The 17572-nt window shown below is 37.7% G+C and overlaps 1 protein-coding gene across 5 annotated transcripts in view; it reads left to right on the forward strand.

Moving 5' to 3' along the window:
• mthfd2l (methylenetetrahydrofolate dehydrogenase (NADP+ dependent) 2 like) overlaps window positions 1-17572 on the forward strand; it is an 85160-nt gene that overhangs the window by 42491 nt on the left and 25097 nt on the right. For 2 of the 5 annotated variants that reach the window (XM_073909143.1, XM_073909137.1), the window contains one exon: window positions 6210-6884. The exons of the other annotated variants lie outside the window; for them this stretch is intronic. In XM_073909143.1, coding sequence (XP_073765244.1) covers window positions 6210-6217 — 8 coding nt within the window. In that variant the 3' untranslated portion in view covers window positions 6218-6884. Of the gene's footprint in view, window positions 1-6209; window positions 6885-17572 lie in introns of those variants that run through there. 5 annotated transcript variants of the gene reach the window in all.

Consider the following 17572-nt stretch of genomic DNA (forward strand, 5'->3'; position numbering starts at 1 on the left):
TCATTACACACAAACAAGCACACAAACAACACTAAACAAGCTGGCATTGCATGTGACATTATTGTCTCATTGCCAATATTGATCTCAAAGATGTCCATATTGATATCTATAGATGTTTGCAAAGAAATGACTGGATGATTGCAGTCGTTTATTTAAAATATATTGTCCACATACTCGTTATCATGGATACTGCAATTATTGCTTTTGTATGTAGCTTACATTTAGTCAAACATCAGGGGCCTCATGTACAAAAACTTGCGTGGAAATCATACTAAAACATTGTGTACGCACAAAGCTGTAAATGTGCGAAAAAAATTCAGCTGTATGAAACACTGCGTACGCTGAATGCCACGCATATTCTTTTGTATATCCGAATGAACGTGAAACTGAGCGCAACATGCACGAGCGCAAAACCCCTCCCTGCCTCCTCCCCCATATGAATATGCTAATGACTCTACTTTGCCAAAACCAAAGGAAAAAGCAATGGCAAAAACATGCGAAAAGAGAAACTTTGAACAGAATGTGAATTAGAGGTGCTCCTTTCGGAGGTAGACCGGAGAAAAATGGTGTTATTTGCAAGATTGTCCACCGGAATTAATAACAAAAGAAAAAATTGAGTGGGAGAGTTTAGCTGATGCGGTTAACACAGTTGGGTCTGAACATCTCACTGATTGAATTAAAAAAAAATTGTGTGATTTATATCTGTAAAATGTTGCAGTATCTTCAACAGTCTCTGTGGTGCAGCTCGTAAAACCCATGTCAACATGTTTTGACACGTTTGAGCATGAACTCGGTTTGAATCCATCGTCTGGTGAACTCAATTATCTTTTTTCCCCCACTGCATATCAGATTTTGCCTATTTATCACAAAGAAGACAAGTAGGAATCATTAATAAGTTTGTGTATCATATTTTATTTGCACATTTATTAAATGGAAATGTTTCTGTTTCACGTATGCAAATTCATCTTCAGATGGCGCCTTTATAGCAATGTGCGTGCAGTAGATCGCTCCCATTACATTGAGAAAACAGGCGACCGCTGCAAATTGCACTTTGATGTTTGGCTGGTCAACTGTATGGTATGGAAACCTTATATACCTGCTAGATGAACCCGTCTCATACAGCTGTCAATGCACGGCTCAAAGAAACTTTGTAGAGAGCAATTTAACACAACTGCCTCTAGGAGTCGCCAATGGAAATAAAACAGACACGCACAAAAAATGTGCGTACGCCAGCCATAAAGCTGGCGTGGAGCTGCGCACATTCCCACATTCAGTTCATCGTTAGTAAATCCAAACGTGAGCGATTCTGAGCGTGAAACCTGGCGTACGCAAAGTTTTTGTGCGTACGCAGCGTTGATACATGAGGCCCCAGTTTTTTATACCAGACACTCAAAAAACTGCAACTGTGCAACCTCGAACAGAAAACCAATCCTTTTTTTCAGAAATATTTTAAAATTGTAATAATAATATAATAAATTATATTTAAGGAATGTTTTTATGCACATTAAACAACTTTGTCTTCAGATTTCTTTCTGTTGCTGCATTTCTAGAGTTTACCAAGAAAATATTGGAAATTGTACTTACCAGGTGCCTGGGTTGTTGGTATTGGTGTTTCTGGTTTAGGTGTTTGTGTTATTATTATTACTTTTGTAGTTGGCAGTGGCGTTGTTGTTGTTGTCGTTGTTGTTGGCAGTGGTGTTGTTGGCAGTTGTGTTGTTGTTGTCGTTGGCGGTGGTGTTGTTGTTGTTGTTGTTGTTGGTGGTGGCGTTGTTGTAGTCATTGGCGGGGGTGTTGTTGTTGGAGGTGGCGTTGTTGTCGTTGGTGGTGTTGTTGTTGTTGGCGGTGGTGGTGTTGTTGTCGTTGTTGTTGTCGTTGTTGGCGGTGTTGTTGTTGTTGGCAGTGGTGTTGTTGTTGTTGTTGTTGGTGGTGGTGTTGTTGTTGGCTGTGGTGTTGTTGTTGTTGTTGGCGGTGGTGTTGTTGTTGTTGTTGTCATTGGCGGTGGCGTTGTTGTTGGCTGTGGTGTTGTTGTTGTTGGTGGTGGCGTTGTTGTTGTTGGTGGTGATGGCGTTGTTGTTGGCTGTGGTGTTGTTGTTGGCAGTGTTGTTGTCGTTGTTGTTGGTGGTGGTGTTGTTGTTGTCGTTGGCGGTGGTGTTGTTGTTGTTGGTGTTGTTGTTGGCTGTGGTGTTGTTGTTGTTGGCGTTGTTGTTGGCGTTGATGTTGTTGTCGTTGGCGGCGGTGTTGGTGGTGCTGGTGTTGTCATTAGCGGTGGAGTTGTTGTTGTTGTTGTTGTCGGTAGTGGTGTCATTGTTGTTAGCACTGGTGGTGTTGTTGTTGTCGTTGTTGGGGATGGTGTTGTCGTTGTTATTGGCAGTGGGGTTGTTGGCAGTGGTGTTGTTGTCGGTGGTGTTGTTGTTGTCTGTGGTGTTGTCGTTGTTGTTGACAGTGGTGTTGTTGTCATTGTTGTTGGCGGTGGTATTGTCGTTGTTGTTGTGTTGGTTGTTTGTGGCGTTGTTGTTGTCGTTGCTGGCAGTGGCGTTGTTGTTGTTGTTAGTGGTGATGCTGTTGCCGTTGTTGTTGTTGTTGGTGGTTCTGTTGTGGTAGACTGGTCTAAGGATAGAGAACAAAATAAATGAACACATTTTTATCCTTTCATTAACACATAGATGCTTGCATTTTCATTAATGTTGCATCAAACAGTATTAGGGTTCAGAAGTGCACTTGTTAGGAGGAATTCATACTTTAAAGCAAAGTTTACAAGCAATATGAAAATGTATAATTATGTGATGGTGTGTTCAAACCACATCGGAATTACTAAAGTCAGTACATTGATTCCAACTTGTGTAAAGTATTTACAATGACAAGTAATTACAAATTCTAGACTGTAAACAACTTGACCCACAACACCGTATCATCTGACTGCTGCTTTGTTATAGAAACATACAGTGTTATGTGAAAGTTTGAGAGAATCAATGAAATAAAATAAAACATACACAAAATGCACATTTAGTAGTGTGCTGAGTAGGATGTTTTACGTAACAGAAATTTACATAGATTTCCCAAGACAAAAACATAGCTGAACTTGATGGTGACATTTTTAATTAATTAAAGATCATAAAAAAAGTTCAAATGCTCATTGATGCATTTATCTAGAGCAACTAACAAATGGTGATAAAACTAACAAAACTATAAACACATTGAATTTGAAGTTAATTAACTACTGTAATTTGCTTTCTGAGAAATTCTGCATTACAGTATATTCTGTAATTTACAAAATTTCTAAATGAGGTATTTTATTTTAACAAAATAAGAAAAATGTTGACATCTTCATCCTGTTCAGAAGTTTTCACATTTTAAAAGTTTTTAATGCATTGTGTATCCTTTAAAAGCATCATTCTTTTAAAGGAAACACCAGTTTGCACATTAGCCCCAGACACTTGGTTCAAACACTCCATATCTCTAGAAAAAAGAAAACTGTGCAGTTCTGAGTGTGCTTCACATGGAAAAGTGAGCTTGACAAACCACCTGTAGAAACACTCTTCTTTCTATATGTACTGGCAGTGATGTAAAGTAACTAATTATAAATAATTAAATTACTGTAATTGAGTAGTTTTTCTCAGGAATTGTAATTTAGTAAGTCGATTTTTTTTAAATGTGTAATTTTACTTTCCTTTGAGTACATTTTCAGTGCAGTAATCATTACTTTTACTCCACTACTTTATTTTTTCTTGTCTATGGGGATTAGAAAAATCAGTCCTGTGATTCCTGTCCAATCAAATCACACATAGAAGGTATATCGCCTCATAATGAACTACCTCAAAATAGGGTTGATTAAAAGAAATATATTATTGCAATTCAAATATATAATATATGAATTGATGTTTACTTTGAACTAATTATAAATATATATATTTATATTGTTCAATTATAATGATAAAAATATATATATTTTTTGTCAAATAATTTTGTGACAAAAAAAAAAGTATCGGTTCAGGCACCGTTTTGGCACCGTTACCGTATTAATTTAGCACTGGTATTAAAATAACCCCAAAAGATACACAACCCTACCTCAAAACATGTGCGCTTTATAATTGCAGCAAACTGTTTGGAAGCATTAAAAGTGTACAAGATGTCCAAAATCTTTACATGAATTGACCCAGAGACTGTTTAGATGCATGCCACTGATGAGAAGATGACGAATGTTTACTGTATGGTGATCGAAATGGCTTTACACATCCAGCAGGCACAAGATGTCAACATGATGTCAGAATGAAGTGTTACCCCAGTCAGTGTCATGGGGGTGTTTCATTTTGTTTTTCCATGAAAATCATGGAAGTGTCAGCATGTGATGCCAAAATGATGTTAGCTGTTTGCTCGACATTGGATTTTGGTCACTTTCCAACACAACCTAAAGTCAACCAAATATCAACGTCATTTGATGTTGTTATTGAACAAATAACATTGTCCTTAGACGCTGACTAGACAATCTAACCTAATGTTAATGTCTTATGATGTTGTGTGCCTGCTGGGCAATAAGTTGATGTACTACAGAATGTTACGTTTACACACAAATGGACAAATTACATGTAAACGGATCAGCTTTTAAAAGCGTAATACACACATGTAATGAAGTTTACGGCCCTTTGGCCGCCGGGAAGAAGGAGGCGGAGAACCGACGGAGTTTTAAAATGATTTATTAATAATAATAATGACGGCAGCTCCTCACGGAGACTGCCATTTAAATCAAAACAAACGGACGGCAGCTCCTCGCGGAGACTGCCGTCAAACTGAAAGCAAAAGTAAAATAACATGCCCGGGCCCGGTCCTCTCTCGGCTTCCTCTGCCATCGGTCCTCCTTTTATGGTCCAGAGCTCCTTCCGTGGGATCCGAGGCAGGTGCGCACCGCACGTGTATCCACTCACGCGGTGGCCTCACCCCGTTCCCACGGCTCTCGGCCACGCCCCCTCGCCACATACCCCCATCTCCCATCACAGGCCGGGGAGGGGGTTTGGCGCCACAGCACCCGCGAGACCTATATGAGACGGGCCGAGAGAAAAGGAGATGGAAAAAAAAAAGGAGGAAAGACAGAGTCGACCGAGAAAGGGGAGAGAGGAAAAAAAAAAAAATTGGGGTTCGGTTCTCCAGACACGCTGCCACTCGGTCCTCCACCAGCTGAGAGATGCGACGACGTGCTGGGAGCCCTGTGGAGGAATCTATCCACCCGTCCGTCTTCTGGCGTCCGGCGGCGGTTCTCCTGGCTGGCTGGCGGCATTTCTGGTCTCCTGCTCCGCTCCCGCTTCGGTGGATGGATGCAGGCTTTGACGTCATGGCGGATCGCGGCGACTCCCCCGGGTTCTGTGGGATGGCTCCCTTCAGCTCTTTCCCTTCCGGTGGTGAGCCCCGCGTCCCCTGCTCCTCCCCATGCTGGGAGACGGCAGCAGGCAGATCCTTTCCTCGCCAGCCTCAGGCCGCCCCGGCACTCTGGGCAGACGAACGGGTTTCTCCCCCACTCGGGTTAACTCCCGAACACTCGCCCCCTCTCTCAGCGGCGAGGGCATCTGGACATAGCGTCCCTCCTTCTCCCGGGTTTCGGCACCACTGTAATGAAGTTTACGGCCCTTTGGCCGCCGGGAAGAAGGAGGCGGAGAACCGACGGAGTTTTAAAATGATTTATTAATAATAATAATGACGGCAGCTCCTCACGGAGACTGCCATTTAAATCAAAACAAACGGACGGCAGCTCCTCGCGGAGACTGCCGTCAAACTGAAAGCAAAAGTAAAATAACATGTCCGGGCCTGGTCCTCTCTCGGCTTCCTCTGCCATCGGTCCTCCTTTTATGGTCCAGAGCTCCTTCCGTGGGATCCGAGGCAGGTGCGCACCGCACGTGTATCCACTCACGCGGTGGCCTCACCCCGTTCCCATGGCTCTCGGCCACGCCCCCTCGCCACAACACACTACTCTTGAGTACTTTTGAAATGGCTACTTTTTACTAATACTTTGAGTAATATTTACAACAGATACTTTTACTGTACTTACACTACATTTCTAGGCAAGTAATGGTACTTGAGTATGATTTTTCGGTACGATTTCCACCACTGTGTACCGGACACTTTACTTTGTGCGTTTAATAAGGAAACTGTTATATTTTCATCTATTATAGGTTGCCACAGCGGAACGAACCGCTAACTAATCCAGCATATGTTTTACACAGTGAAATGAGAAGCAGAGAAATGCAAGCTGGCCCAGCTGGGACTCAAACCAGCGAACTTCTTGCTGTGAGGTGACAGTGCTGACCACTGAGCCACCGTGCACAATATCCTTTTTGCACAATATCTTGTACAGCATCATTCTGTCATAAATATACACTCTTGTATAATATGTCTTGGTTATGTGTATAGTTAAGTATTTATATAATATGTATAGTTAGTAGTTAGTATAATCAGATTATCACTCTATTGTTTTTTTTTTTTTTAAAAAGCTCTGATGTCTAATGTTGTGTTCATATTTATGATTCGATTTATGTTGAACCGTGGATTTATGTTGAACCGTTTGTCCACATATGTAGCAGAATGACAATATTGCTTAACTTGACTTGACTTTTAGCATTAGAACTTTAGTTAAAAATGAGTGTTGGCCACTGATGAAAATATTCACACTGATAAGAGAACAGCCTAAATTTATAAATAGAGTTTGTGAAGTAGATGAGGCTGTTTCTTCAGGTTTCTTTGTGGTTTATTATTATTATTATTTTTTTTTTGTGAAGGCAGATAATTTTTAACCTGAACGACAAACCGGTGTATGCAGATTTCTAGGACAACAAACTAAAGTGTCACCAAAATATCTTGCTAAGACAGCAGTAAATAAAAAATAACACACCTTTTGTATGAAAAACATTCTGTTAAAAGTTTTTCACATTTTCACAGATTCTGCAAGAGGTTCACAAACTTTCTTATAACACTGTAAGCTCAGAGTAAAATGTCACAAAGACCTACTTGTTTCTGCTGTTGAAGTTGAAACACTTGTAACTGTTGAACTTTCAGTTGTGTTTGGAATTGTTGAAAGGCTTGTCATATCTACAACATAAAAAAAGTTTAAAAAAATGTCCGACAACAATTAAATCAAACATAAATATGGTAATAATTGCTAAACAAATCTCTGAACACAGCCAATTACTAAAATTGTATTACATACCTGTAGTTTCTACCGTTGTACTTTCAGTTGTGTTTGGAATAAGGGGTGTAATAACTGAAAAAAATGCAAATTGATAATGTCCTGGTAAACAGTACATTGAAATGTATACAGATTGTATAAAGATTGTAACTGCTGGTAACAACGTCATTGTACAGCACCATATCATATGACCACTTACCTGTACTAGATGCTGTAGTGCTTGTCATCGTTGAAGTCTCAGTTGTGTTTGAGATCGGAGTTGGAAGGCTTATAATAACTACAAAATGAAAAAGGTGGATGGATAAGCTCTTTGTCAAACAGTACATTGAAATGTGTTCTAATACAAAGTTCTGTCATAAAACTCTATGGGCACGAAGTCCTATCTACTCTGCTTCCAACTATGTAGAGCAGGTGATTGGTTGCTGTTGCCTCAGCAGATAATGAGCTTGCTCCCCAAAATACTTTAGTGTTGTTTGTGTTATGAGTCTCCAGCATGGTTTTAGATACCCTCCTCCACCCCAGCTTCACCTGTTTGTAGATCTGCTATGTTTCTTTCATTTATGTTATGTTTGCAGCAGCAGTGTGTTATATTCCTGGGAAGAATGTTTATGTCTTGGTTACTTGCTCTGTCCCAGTAATCAAAGCCAAAACCATATTCATCAACATTGCCAAAGAGTATACATATCGTAGACCAGGGGTGCCCAAACTCAGTCCTAGAGGGCCAGCATCCTGCAGATTTTAGCTCCAACTTGCCTCAACACACCTGTATGGATGTTTCTTGAAAGCCTAGTAAGAGCTTGATTAGCGAGCCCAGGTGAGTCTCATTGGGGTTGGAACTAAACTTTGCAGGACACCGGCCCTCCAGGACAGAGTTTGGGCACAACTGCCACAGACTGTAAAAAAACATGCACGACGTGACAGTGCCTTCCTCCATTTAATGCTTTTTACGGTCATAGACTGTCACAAAAAACTGCTGAGAAAAGAGCCTGGTTATACGCAGAAGAAATCGCATGGAGCAAACATGCTACATTTCTAGAACATTCATATTTTTGAAAGAGAAAATTCGGTAGACGTCCTTTAAATCAAGTTCAAATAACGTTACAGGAGATGGATGTGAACATAGGCATTCTTATTTCATACATATAAATGGAATTAGTAATGGCTAGATAAAGATCACCTGTTTTTTTATCTGTCATAACATTAGGAGTGTATCAGCAAACAATTATGATAAAGCCCACACTTTACCAAATAAATAGTGATCCATCAGATCCTGTAGGTCTGTAAATACAGTTTACTGCTGAACAATTCAAAGTAAAATAACACAGAAATTGAACATTGATAATTTAGTCTCCTCCCGAAGCTCTGACGGTTTGCCTAGAGAAGCTGTTAATCACAACTAAATCAAGATGACACGCTCTGTAACAATGGCATGTAAACTGTATGATTGATCATTTACCTGTAGTCTCTTCTTTTAAAGTAGGTGCTGGTGTGCTTGTTAATGTTGAACTCTCAGTTGTGTTTGGGATCGAAGTTGAAAGGCTTGTAATAACTGCAAAATGAAAAAGAGATCATAAATATTGTCTGAAATTACTGAAGTTACACATGGCGGAAGATAAACACATTTCTAAGGATTATGGTTGTGGGTGACACTGTGGATAAAACGGTATAATCGCTTACTTGTAGTTTCTTCTGTTGTAGTAAGTGCTGGTGTGCTTGTTATTGTTGAACTCTCAGTTGTGTTTGGGATCGGAGTTGAAGGGCTTGTTATAACTGCAAAATGAAAAAGAGATAATCAATATTGTTTGACATTACTGAGCTGAAGCTACACATGGCTGAAGGTAAACACATTACTGAAGATTATAGTTGTTGGTGATGTGGAATTTATTTTTTATTACTTTTGTGTCTTTATTTTTTATTAGAAAAATGTTTAGACTAACAACAGATAAATAAATCTTTCTCTTATGTATGAGATCACATCTTGACCAGACAAACTTCCTCTTTTTTACTGTGCTGCATACTTTTAGAGGAACTGCTGATCAGAGGAAATTGCAGAATAAGAATAAATTTAGGGTGGATGCCCTTGTTCCAGAATGTTGTCTAGACATGTCACAAGTTGTCATGATGCTTGTAGAAGTTGTGAAATATATTAAAGATGCACGTAATTGTTCAGTTCTGGTATGTAGAGAAGGGTTGCAGAAAGAGGAAGTATGTCTGGGGTACAAGAGCCAAAGGACTGCAGATTGACTGATAAGTGACGCTAAACCAAAACTCCACCTGTTAATATCAGTTGTGTATACATGCTGGAGTCAGGAAATGTATGTTAGTTGCGAACCTCTTGAATGTAATTCTTGTATTGCATTAGGGTAACGTAAACCAGAGCTCTGTCATCAAATTATTAATTTGTATCTAATAAATTACTAATTGTAGGAGCCATTTGGCAACTTTGCTCATTGTTCCACTAGGTGGTGCTCTTTAACAGGCTTTATAAGTGGGAACGAACATTCAGGTAACAGGTGTTGCTAGACGGAAGGGAGCACATACAGTTTTGACCACACATTTTCAAACGCACACACTTTCAAACGCACACCCACAAACAAACGCTCACGCGCATTCACACAGAGAGCCGCACACATTCATTCATGCTTTAGCATGACGGTTTGTTTTGTTTGTAAGTCAAGATATGTGGCAGTGTTTGACTTCTACGAACGGAAACTTACCTGAAAGGAAATTTGTGAACTATTGGAGTTTGCAACTGCAATAAACGTAAACATCTTCGAAAACAAGTAAGACTGTTCATTTCATTTACACTACATCAGCCAGAGGACAGTGTGCGTCAGCTGGGTGCCTGTCTAACAACATCTCAGGGACTTCAAGCAATAGGCTTAGCCTCTACACTAATATTTTTGGCATTAAAGAAAACCCTCTTCAGACCTTTTCTTATTGAACACGCAAGGAATAGAGGAAGATATTCCAACAGTGACAAGGTGGATAAAACCGTATGATCACAAACTCGTAGTTTCTTCTGTTGTAGTAGGTTCTGGAGTGCTTGTTATTGTTGAACTCTAAGTTTTATATGGGATCATAGTTGAAATGCTTGTTATAGCTATAAAATAGGACAAAAAGAACTACTGAACAGAAAGTAAACAGGCTAAACAACACACCAACACCTCAATAATTATGCAGTCAATGGATAACGTCCTGGTAAAACAATACATCAGTTGTCAAACTTAATTGGTGCACAGGCTGCTAAGTTCTATCCAGTCTTATTCCAACTAAATGAAGCAGGAGAATGGTTGCTGTTGCCTCAACAGCCAATGAGCCTTGAGGCTTACTCCTCAAACTCCTTGCTTCTTAGTAACAATGTTAATTATATGATCACATACTTGTAATGTCTTCTGTTGTAGTAGATGTTGTAGTGCTTGTTACTGTTGAATTCTCCATTGTGTTTGGGAACAGAGTTGGAGGGCTTGTCATAACTATAAAATGAAAATACGCTAATAAATATTGTTTGTCATCAAACTAACATAAACATGGTACTGTAAGTGCTACACATGTCAGATGTTAGTTATTTGTGACATTGGCATGTTCTGAACATAAAATGATAAAAGATCTTACTTGTAGTTTCTTCTGTTGTAGTAGGAGCTGGAGTTGCTGAACTATCAGTTGTGTCCGGGATTAGGGTTGAAATGCTTGTAACAACTGCAAAATAAAGAACATTGTCTGGACGCTACTAAACACACTATGGCCCTTATCATACACCTGGCGCAATAAGACACAAGACGTGTTTAGTGTGATTTGTTGCTATTTTCAGACCAGCGCAACCCTAATTTTCATGTTTTGGGCCACATTGTTTAAATAGTAAACCCATTTGCGCCACTTTGTGGACTCATGGGTATTCTGGTCTAAAAAAGAGGTGTGTTAAGGTGCATTGTTGGCATGTTGTTATTCTCAGAAAAAAATGAACTTTCAGTTGTGTTTGGCACTGGGGTTGAAAGGCTTGTAATAACTATAAAATGAAGAAAAAAGATATTGCAAAAGGAAAAAAAGATGCAAGCGCTGAACACAGTTTATATTTATGCACTACAGTGCCATTCTTCTTCTTCTGAGACTATATTAGGAATACATCTCCTTTTACGGTTTTCAAGCTACGACTTCAAACTATTCTGACTCAAGTTGCTGTATCTTTTCCAACTGATCATACAATACTTTTGATTTTTCGAAAAATGACCTGGAATCTTCGGAAAAGTCTCATTTATTTAACATTGCACCAATCTTTGTGACCGGCTGACATAATACTGGGCTCATTTAACTCAGTTAACTGCAACCACTTACAGGTCTCAGTGTACAGTTTTGGCATTCTCTATAAAAAAAAAACATTTAGTATAAACATCAAGCCACCAGTACAAGCAAATTTACTAAAAGCTAAATAAAATACAGCATGTGGAAATTTCACCATGCAAATATTCTCTCTTGCATTAATCCAAATAGGTTGCAGTTGTTTTCTTGTTTGAGTTATAATTCAAAATGTAAATTATTTGTATGTTAAACATAGTGTAATTGAAATTATATGTTCACTTACGTGTAATTTCTGCAGTTGTAGTTCTGGTAGGTTCTGGACTGCTTATTGTTGTTGTTGTTGTTGTTGTATCAATGTCAGGTGTGTTTGGGATCAGTGTTGATTGGCTTGTAATATCTGCAATATATAAAGTCTATTTCAAACTGACATAAGAACTAAATATTGCTTTGACAGACAATAATATTTAATAATACCTAAAGCTGCTAACGGTATGTGTTTTTCATTTTTTAATTAAAAAAAATTAATTGATTGAATTAATTGAAATTCTTCATATTTCCACTGCGAAAGAGAATAATCTGAAAATCGATGTGTGAAACTGTAGCAAATAAAGAAATCATTGTGGTTTGACAAAATGTTTTGAAAACTACATTTAAATAAAAATTTCACATGTGTCAAATGTTTACAAAAATGAAATGATTTGGTTGCCAACTTTGCTACAAAAATGAATACCTGCTGTGATGCTTGTTGATGCTGGCATTGATATTGTAGATGGTGTAGGTACACTTGGGGTTGTGCTTGGGATGGTTGTAGGTGCAGGACAGCCTTTTAATAAAGCATGTGTTATGTTATCATAATTGATAAATATTAATCATGATTGAAAAAGGTAATTGTGCACCAATATAGAGTATGTTCATGAACAAAAGTACAAAAAGTAATATTAATATTAAACCCAAACAGTGTACTGACTGAGATGGTACTACAATTGAATATAAGCTTATTTCACGACCATTACGTTCTCTATATTATGTACTATACAGTTGAAGTCAGAATTATTAGCCCCCCTTTGAATTTTTCTGGGGGGCTAATAACTCAGGGGATTTAATAATTCTGACTTCAACATGTAAGTATTATAGTAACAGTTTGCCATGTTTTATATTACATGTATTATATAACTATTCGCCATGTTATCATCACATGACTAGTTACTGATAGTCATCTTAGGTCCATACACACACACAAACACACTTAGACAGTCATCCTACAACCTGCCGTCTAGACCATGTCTCCTTACATCTTTATTACTGTTATTCCTAATCTTGTACCAGTTTCACCTTAAATTTCAAGCAAACTCAAGCAAGCCCTCTGATTAAAAACCCATAATGAACAGTTGTCTTTAGCAGTAGATACAGTAGATAAAGACCTGTTTATCCCCCTTTTATAATAAAAAAAACACTTGAATTAGTCATTTTCAGTTAGGTATGATCTTCAATAACTGAACGATCACCTGCTGGATTAACCAGTTTGAAGCCAATACTATTGCTTGTTCCGAGTTCAGACTTCTAAGAACTGCTTTGCTTTGCTTTTTAGCTAGAGAGTCAATGTAGAGCCAGGTTTTACATCACTGTATACATCTCATCTTTCCCAGCTTACAAATTTGAAAGCACCAAATACAAACATGGCATTCATTAATATTAATTTAATAACTAGATTCGATCCGGACACTGTAGTCGCGCCGTAGTTTGTATAAATGGAGAAAACAAGGGAGAATAAAGTGCAGTGCATTGTAATTTGAATAGACAGAGATTAGAGGCCATTATGTTTTTAGCATTATGTGCCACTTCTGTTTCAAATATGGTGGTCAAAACATTTTCTATTCATCTCGATGGTCACAGTTGATCTGCCCTCAGACCCTGGTGCATGTTTTTCTTGCTTCCTGCCCAGCATTATTTGGTGCTACTTTTTCTGAACTATAGTTTCTGGTGCTTTCAGTGTTGAAAGGTAAATAGCCAAACAAAGAAGTAGCACTAAAACTTCCTTGGTGGAAAGGGGGTATAAAATACTGAAGGTTGCAAAAGCAGATTTCAAATGATCAGTTCTTATTCAGCTGGATCTATTTGCCATCTTCATAAAAAAAGTAAAAAAAAAAAATAACTTGTCAGATGAATGTGGACAGAATGTCATAACTCTGCTCAGACTTTACCTATAGTGATGTTTAGACTGGATATTTTCATGCCTTTCTTAATACACATTTGGAATTTTTGTTCCAAATGAACTGATGCTCTCAAACGGTCCATCACAACATGACTTGAAGCATTGATTTTTATGTCAATGGTGTATCTGAATGACATGAGTTGAGCTGAAAAAATTGGGCAAAGATGAAAATAATTAGCAAGTTACAAACTGCTTTACACATTATAATCACACAAATTGTCACCTTGAGATTAAAACTAAGACAAAATTCTTTACCAGATGGTGGATGACAGAATGACCCATGCGATGGAAGAGATGAGATGCATTCACATGTATTATTTTCCCTAGAGCCACAAATGCCATGTTCGGAGCATTGTTCAGAGGACCAGATGTACTGATTCTCACAGCTGCACTCGGTTTTGCTTGAATTTGAAAGACAAACTGCAAAAACAAACAAACAAATGAAGAAATAGTTTGTCAGATGAATGTGGACAAAATGTCATTTCTCTTCTCATACTTCTCTCACCTGTAGTGATGTTTGCACTGGAGATTTTCACTCCTTTCTTGATGCACATTGGGAATTTTTGTTCTTGGATCAATGTCCTCAAACGATCAATCACAACAACTCTTGAAGCATTGATTTTTATGTCAGTCGTGTATCTGAATGATTTTAGATAAGCTAATAAAATTGGGCAAAGATGAAAATATTCAACTAGTTAAAAACATAATTGTACTTTATAGTCACAACTGATGTCACCTTGAATTTAAAATTTAGAGAAGTTTCTTTACCAGTTGGTGGACGACAGAATGATCCATCAGTTGGAAGAGAAGTGATGCATCCACATGTATAGTTCTGACCAGAGCCACAAACGCCATGTTTAGAGCATTGTTCAGAAGACCAGATGTACTGATTCTCACATCTGCACTCAGTTTTGCTTAAATTTGAGAGACAAACTGCAAAAAAAATTTAAAAAAAAACAACAAATAGAGGAATACTTTGTCAGAGAATTGTGGCCAGAAAGTGCATTACTCTACCCATATATATATTTTTTTACCTTTAGTAAAGTTTGCACTGGAGATTTTCATGCGTTTCTTGATGCAAATTGGGAATTTTTGTCCGTGAATCAATGCCCTTAAACGGTCAATGACAACATCTCTTGAAGCATTGATTTTTATGTTAATGATGTATCTAAATGACTTCAGTTGAGCTGAAAAATATGGCAAAGCAAAAATCTAAATATTCAACCAATTAAAGACAAAATATGTAATTATTGCCACTAGAGGATGCATATTCAAAGTATAATTTGAGGATGCAGTGACCTAGACTAGAGGACTTGTGCAGTAATCATGGTCATGGATGAGCTAGGATGAGAAATATTCTAAACTTATCATGTTAGTATGAAGCAGAGTTGAAAGCTGTCACAGAGAAACGAAACTATTGAAGCAATTGCTGATGAGAAATGAGGGTGATGTGACATGAAAGAGGCAGAGCTTTTTATGCCACAGCCAATCACTTTCAGTTCTTGTGGTCATGATCATGTGGGTAAGAAGCAGTGCTGTTTTATAAATTTGAAGGTTCTGTTATAATGCTGCTCGGTACAGTTTAATAAAATGCATGGTGCTGCTCCATATGCCTTGAATTGCCCCTAGGGGACAAATAACGTTTTTTTTTTTATCAAATTGGATTGAATTGATAACGCATTTGATTTGTTTTTAGTGTTTGACAGTTTTTTTACAAAACCAAACCTGCAATTGAGGGTGTTTGATGCCAATAGCATGGCCACACAGGAGGACACTGTCTGTGTTATTTCCTATTTCTATGGATTTGAACATTCTTTGAAACATTTTAGAAAAATTTGGTACAAAAGTAAATATAAAAAAGCATATATATATATATATATATATATATATATATATATATATATATATATATATATATATATATATATATATATATGAAACTGTTCTAGTAATTTTAAAATATTTTAATGAAAAATAAATAAATAAACAAAAAAGAGTTCTTTACCAGGTGGGTGATGACAGAAAGACCCATCAGTTGGAACAGAAGTGATGCATCCACATGTATTATTTTGACTTAGGCCACAATCGCCATGTTTAGAGCATTGTTCAGAGGACCAGATGTACTGATTCTCACAGCTGCACTCAGTTTCATTTGAATTTGAGAGACACACTGCAAAACAAACAAAAAACAACAAACAAATGAAGTAATGCATAAATAAACAAATAAAAAAATAATTTGTCACATGAATGTGGATGAAATGTCATTCCTTTTCTCATCATTCTCTCACCCGTAGTGATGTTTGTACTGGATATTTGTATGCCTTTCTTGATGCAAATTGGGAATTTCTGTCTATGAATCAATGCCCTCAAATGATTGATCACAACATCTCTTGAAGCATTGATTTTTATGTCAATAGTGTATCTGAACAATCTGAGAGGAGCAGCTGAAAAAATGGTCAATGACAAAAATAATTGTGGTTAAAACAAGAGTAGACTTAGGCATCACACAAGTTGTCACATTAAATTTGGTGCGAAGAGTGAAATCTTTACCTGGTGGTGGCCGGCAGAATGACCCATCAGTTGGAAGAGAAGTGATGCATCCACATGTATTATTTTGATCCGTGCCACAAACCCCATGTTTAGAGCATTGTTCAGAGGACCAGATGTACTGATTCTCACAGCTGCACTCAGTTCTGCTTGAATTTAAAAGACAAACTGCAAAAAAAAAAAAAAAAAAGACAACAAATTGAGGAACAATTTGTTAGTGGAATGTGGTCAGAAGGGAGATGCTTTACTCATACTTTTTTTTTTACCTGTAGTAATGTTTGCACTGGAGATTTTCATGTCTTTTTTGATGCAAATTGGAAAGTTTTGACTATGAACCAATGACTTCAAACGGTCAATCACAGCAGCTGTTGATGCGTTGATTTTTATGTCAATAAAGTGTCTGAACAACTTCAGTTGAGCTGAAAAAACTGGACAAAGATGAAAATATGGAACCAGTTACAAAATGCATTACACTTTATAAGCACACAAGTGGTCACCCTGAATTTAAAACTAAGACAAAGTTTGTTACCTTTTGGTGACCTACAATATGACCCATCATTTGGAAGAGAAGTGATGCATCCGCATGTATGATTTCCACTCGAGCTACAAACACCCTGTTTAGAGCATTGTTCAGAGGACCAGATGTACTGATTCTCACAGCTGCACTCAGTTTTGCTTACATTTGAGAGACAAACTAAAAAATAAATAAAAAAATACAAACCCAAAAGAAAGAAATAAACAAATGAAGAAATAATTTGTCAGATGAATGTGAACAAAATGTCATACTTCTCTCACCTGTAGTGATGTTTGCACTGGAGACTTCAATGCCTTTCTTGACACACATTGGGAATTTCTGTCCACTCATCAACGCCCTCAAACGGTCGATCACAGCTTTATTTGAAGCATTAACTTTTATGTCAATGGTGTATCTGAATGATTTTAGTTGAGCTGAATAAATAAATAAATAAATTGCAAAAACAAAAATGTTTAACCAGTTAAAACTGTATTAAAATTTACAATCCCACAGGTTTTGACCCTGAATTTAAGCTAAGACAGATTTTTTTTTACCTCTTGGTGGCCGACAGAATGACCCATCAGTTGGAAGAGAAGTGATGCATCCACATGTGTTACTTTGAATTGAACCACAATCGCCATGTTTAGAGCATTGTTCAGAGGACCAGATGTACTGATTCTCACAGCTGCATTTGGTCTGGCTTGAATTTGAGAGACACACTGCAAAACAAACACACAAACAAAAATACAATTCATTAAAATAAATAAAGAACTAACAGTGACGCGGTGGCGCAGTAGGTAGTGCTATCGCCTCATAGCAAGAAGGTCGCTGGTTA

This window comes from Danio rerio, chromosome 8, assembly GCF_049306965.1.
Source record: "Danio rerio strain Tuebingen ecotype United States chromosome 8, GRCz12tu, whole genome shotgun sequence".
NCBI lineage: Eukaryota > Metazoa > Chordata > Actinopteri > Cypriniformes > Danionidae > Danio > Danio rerio.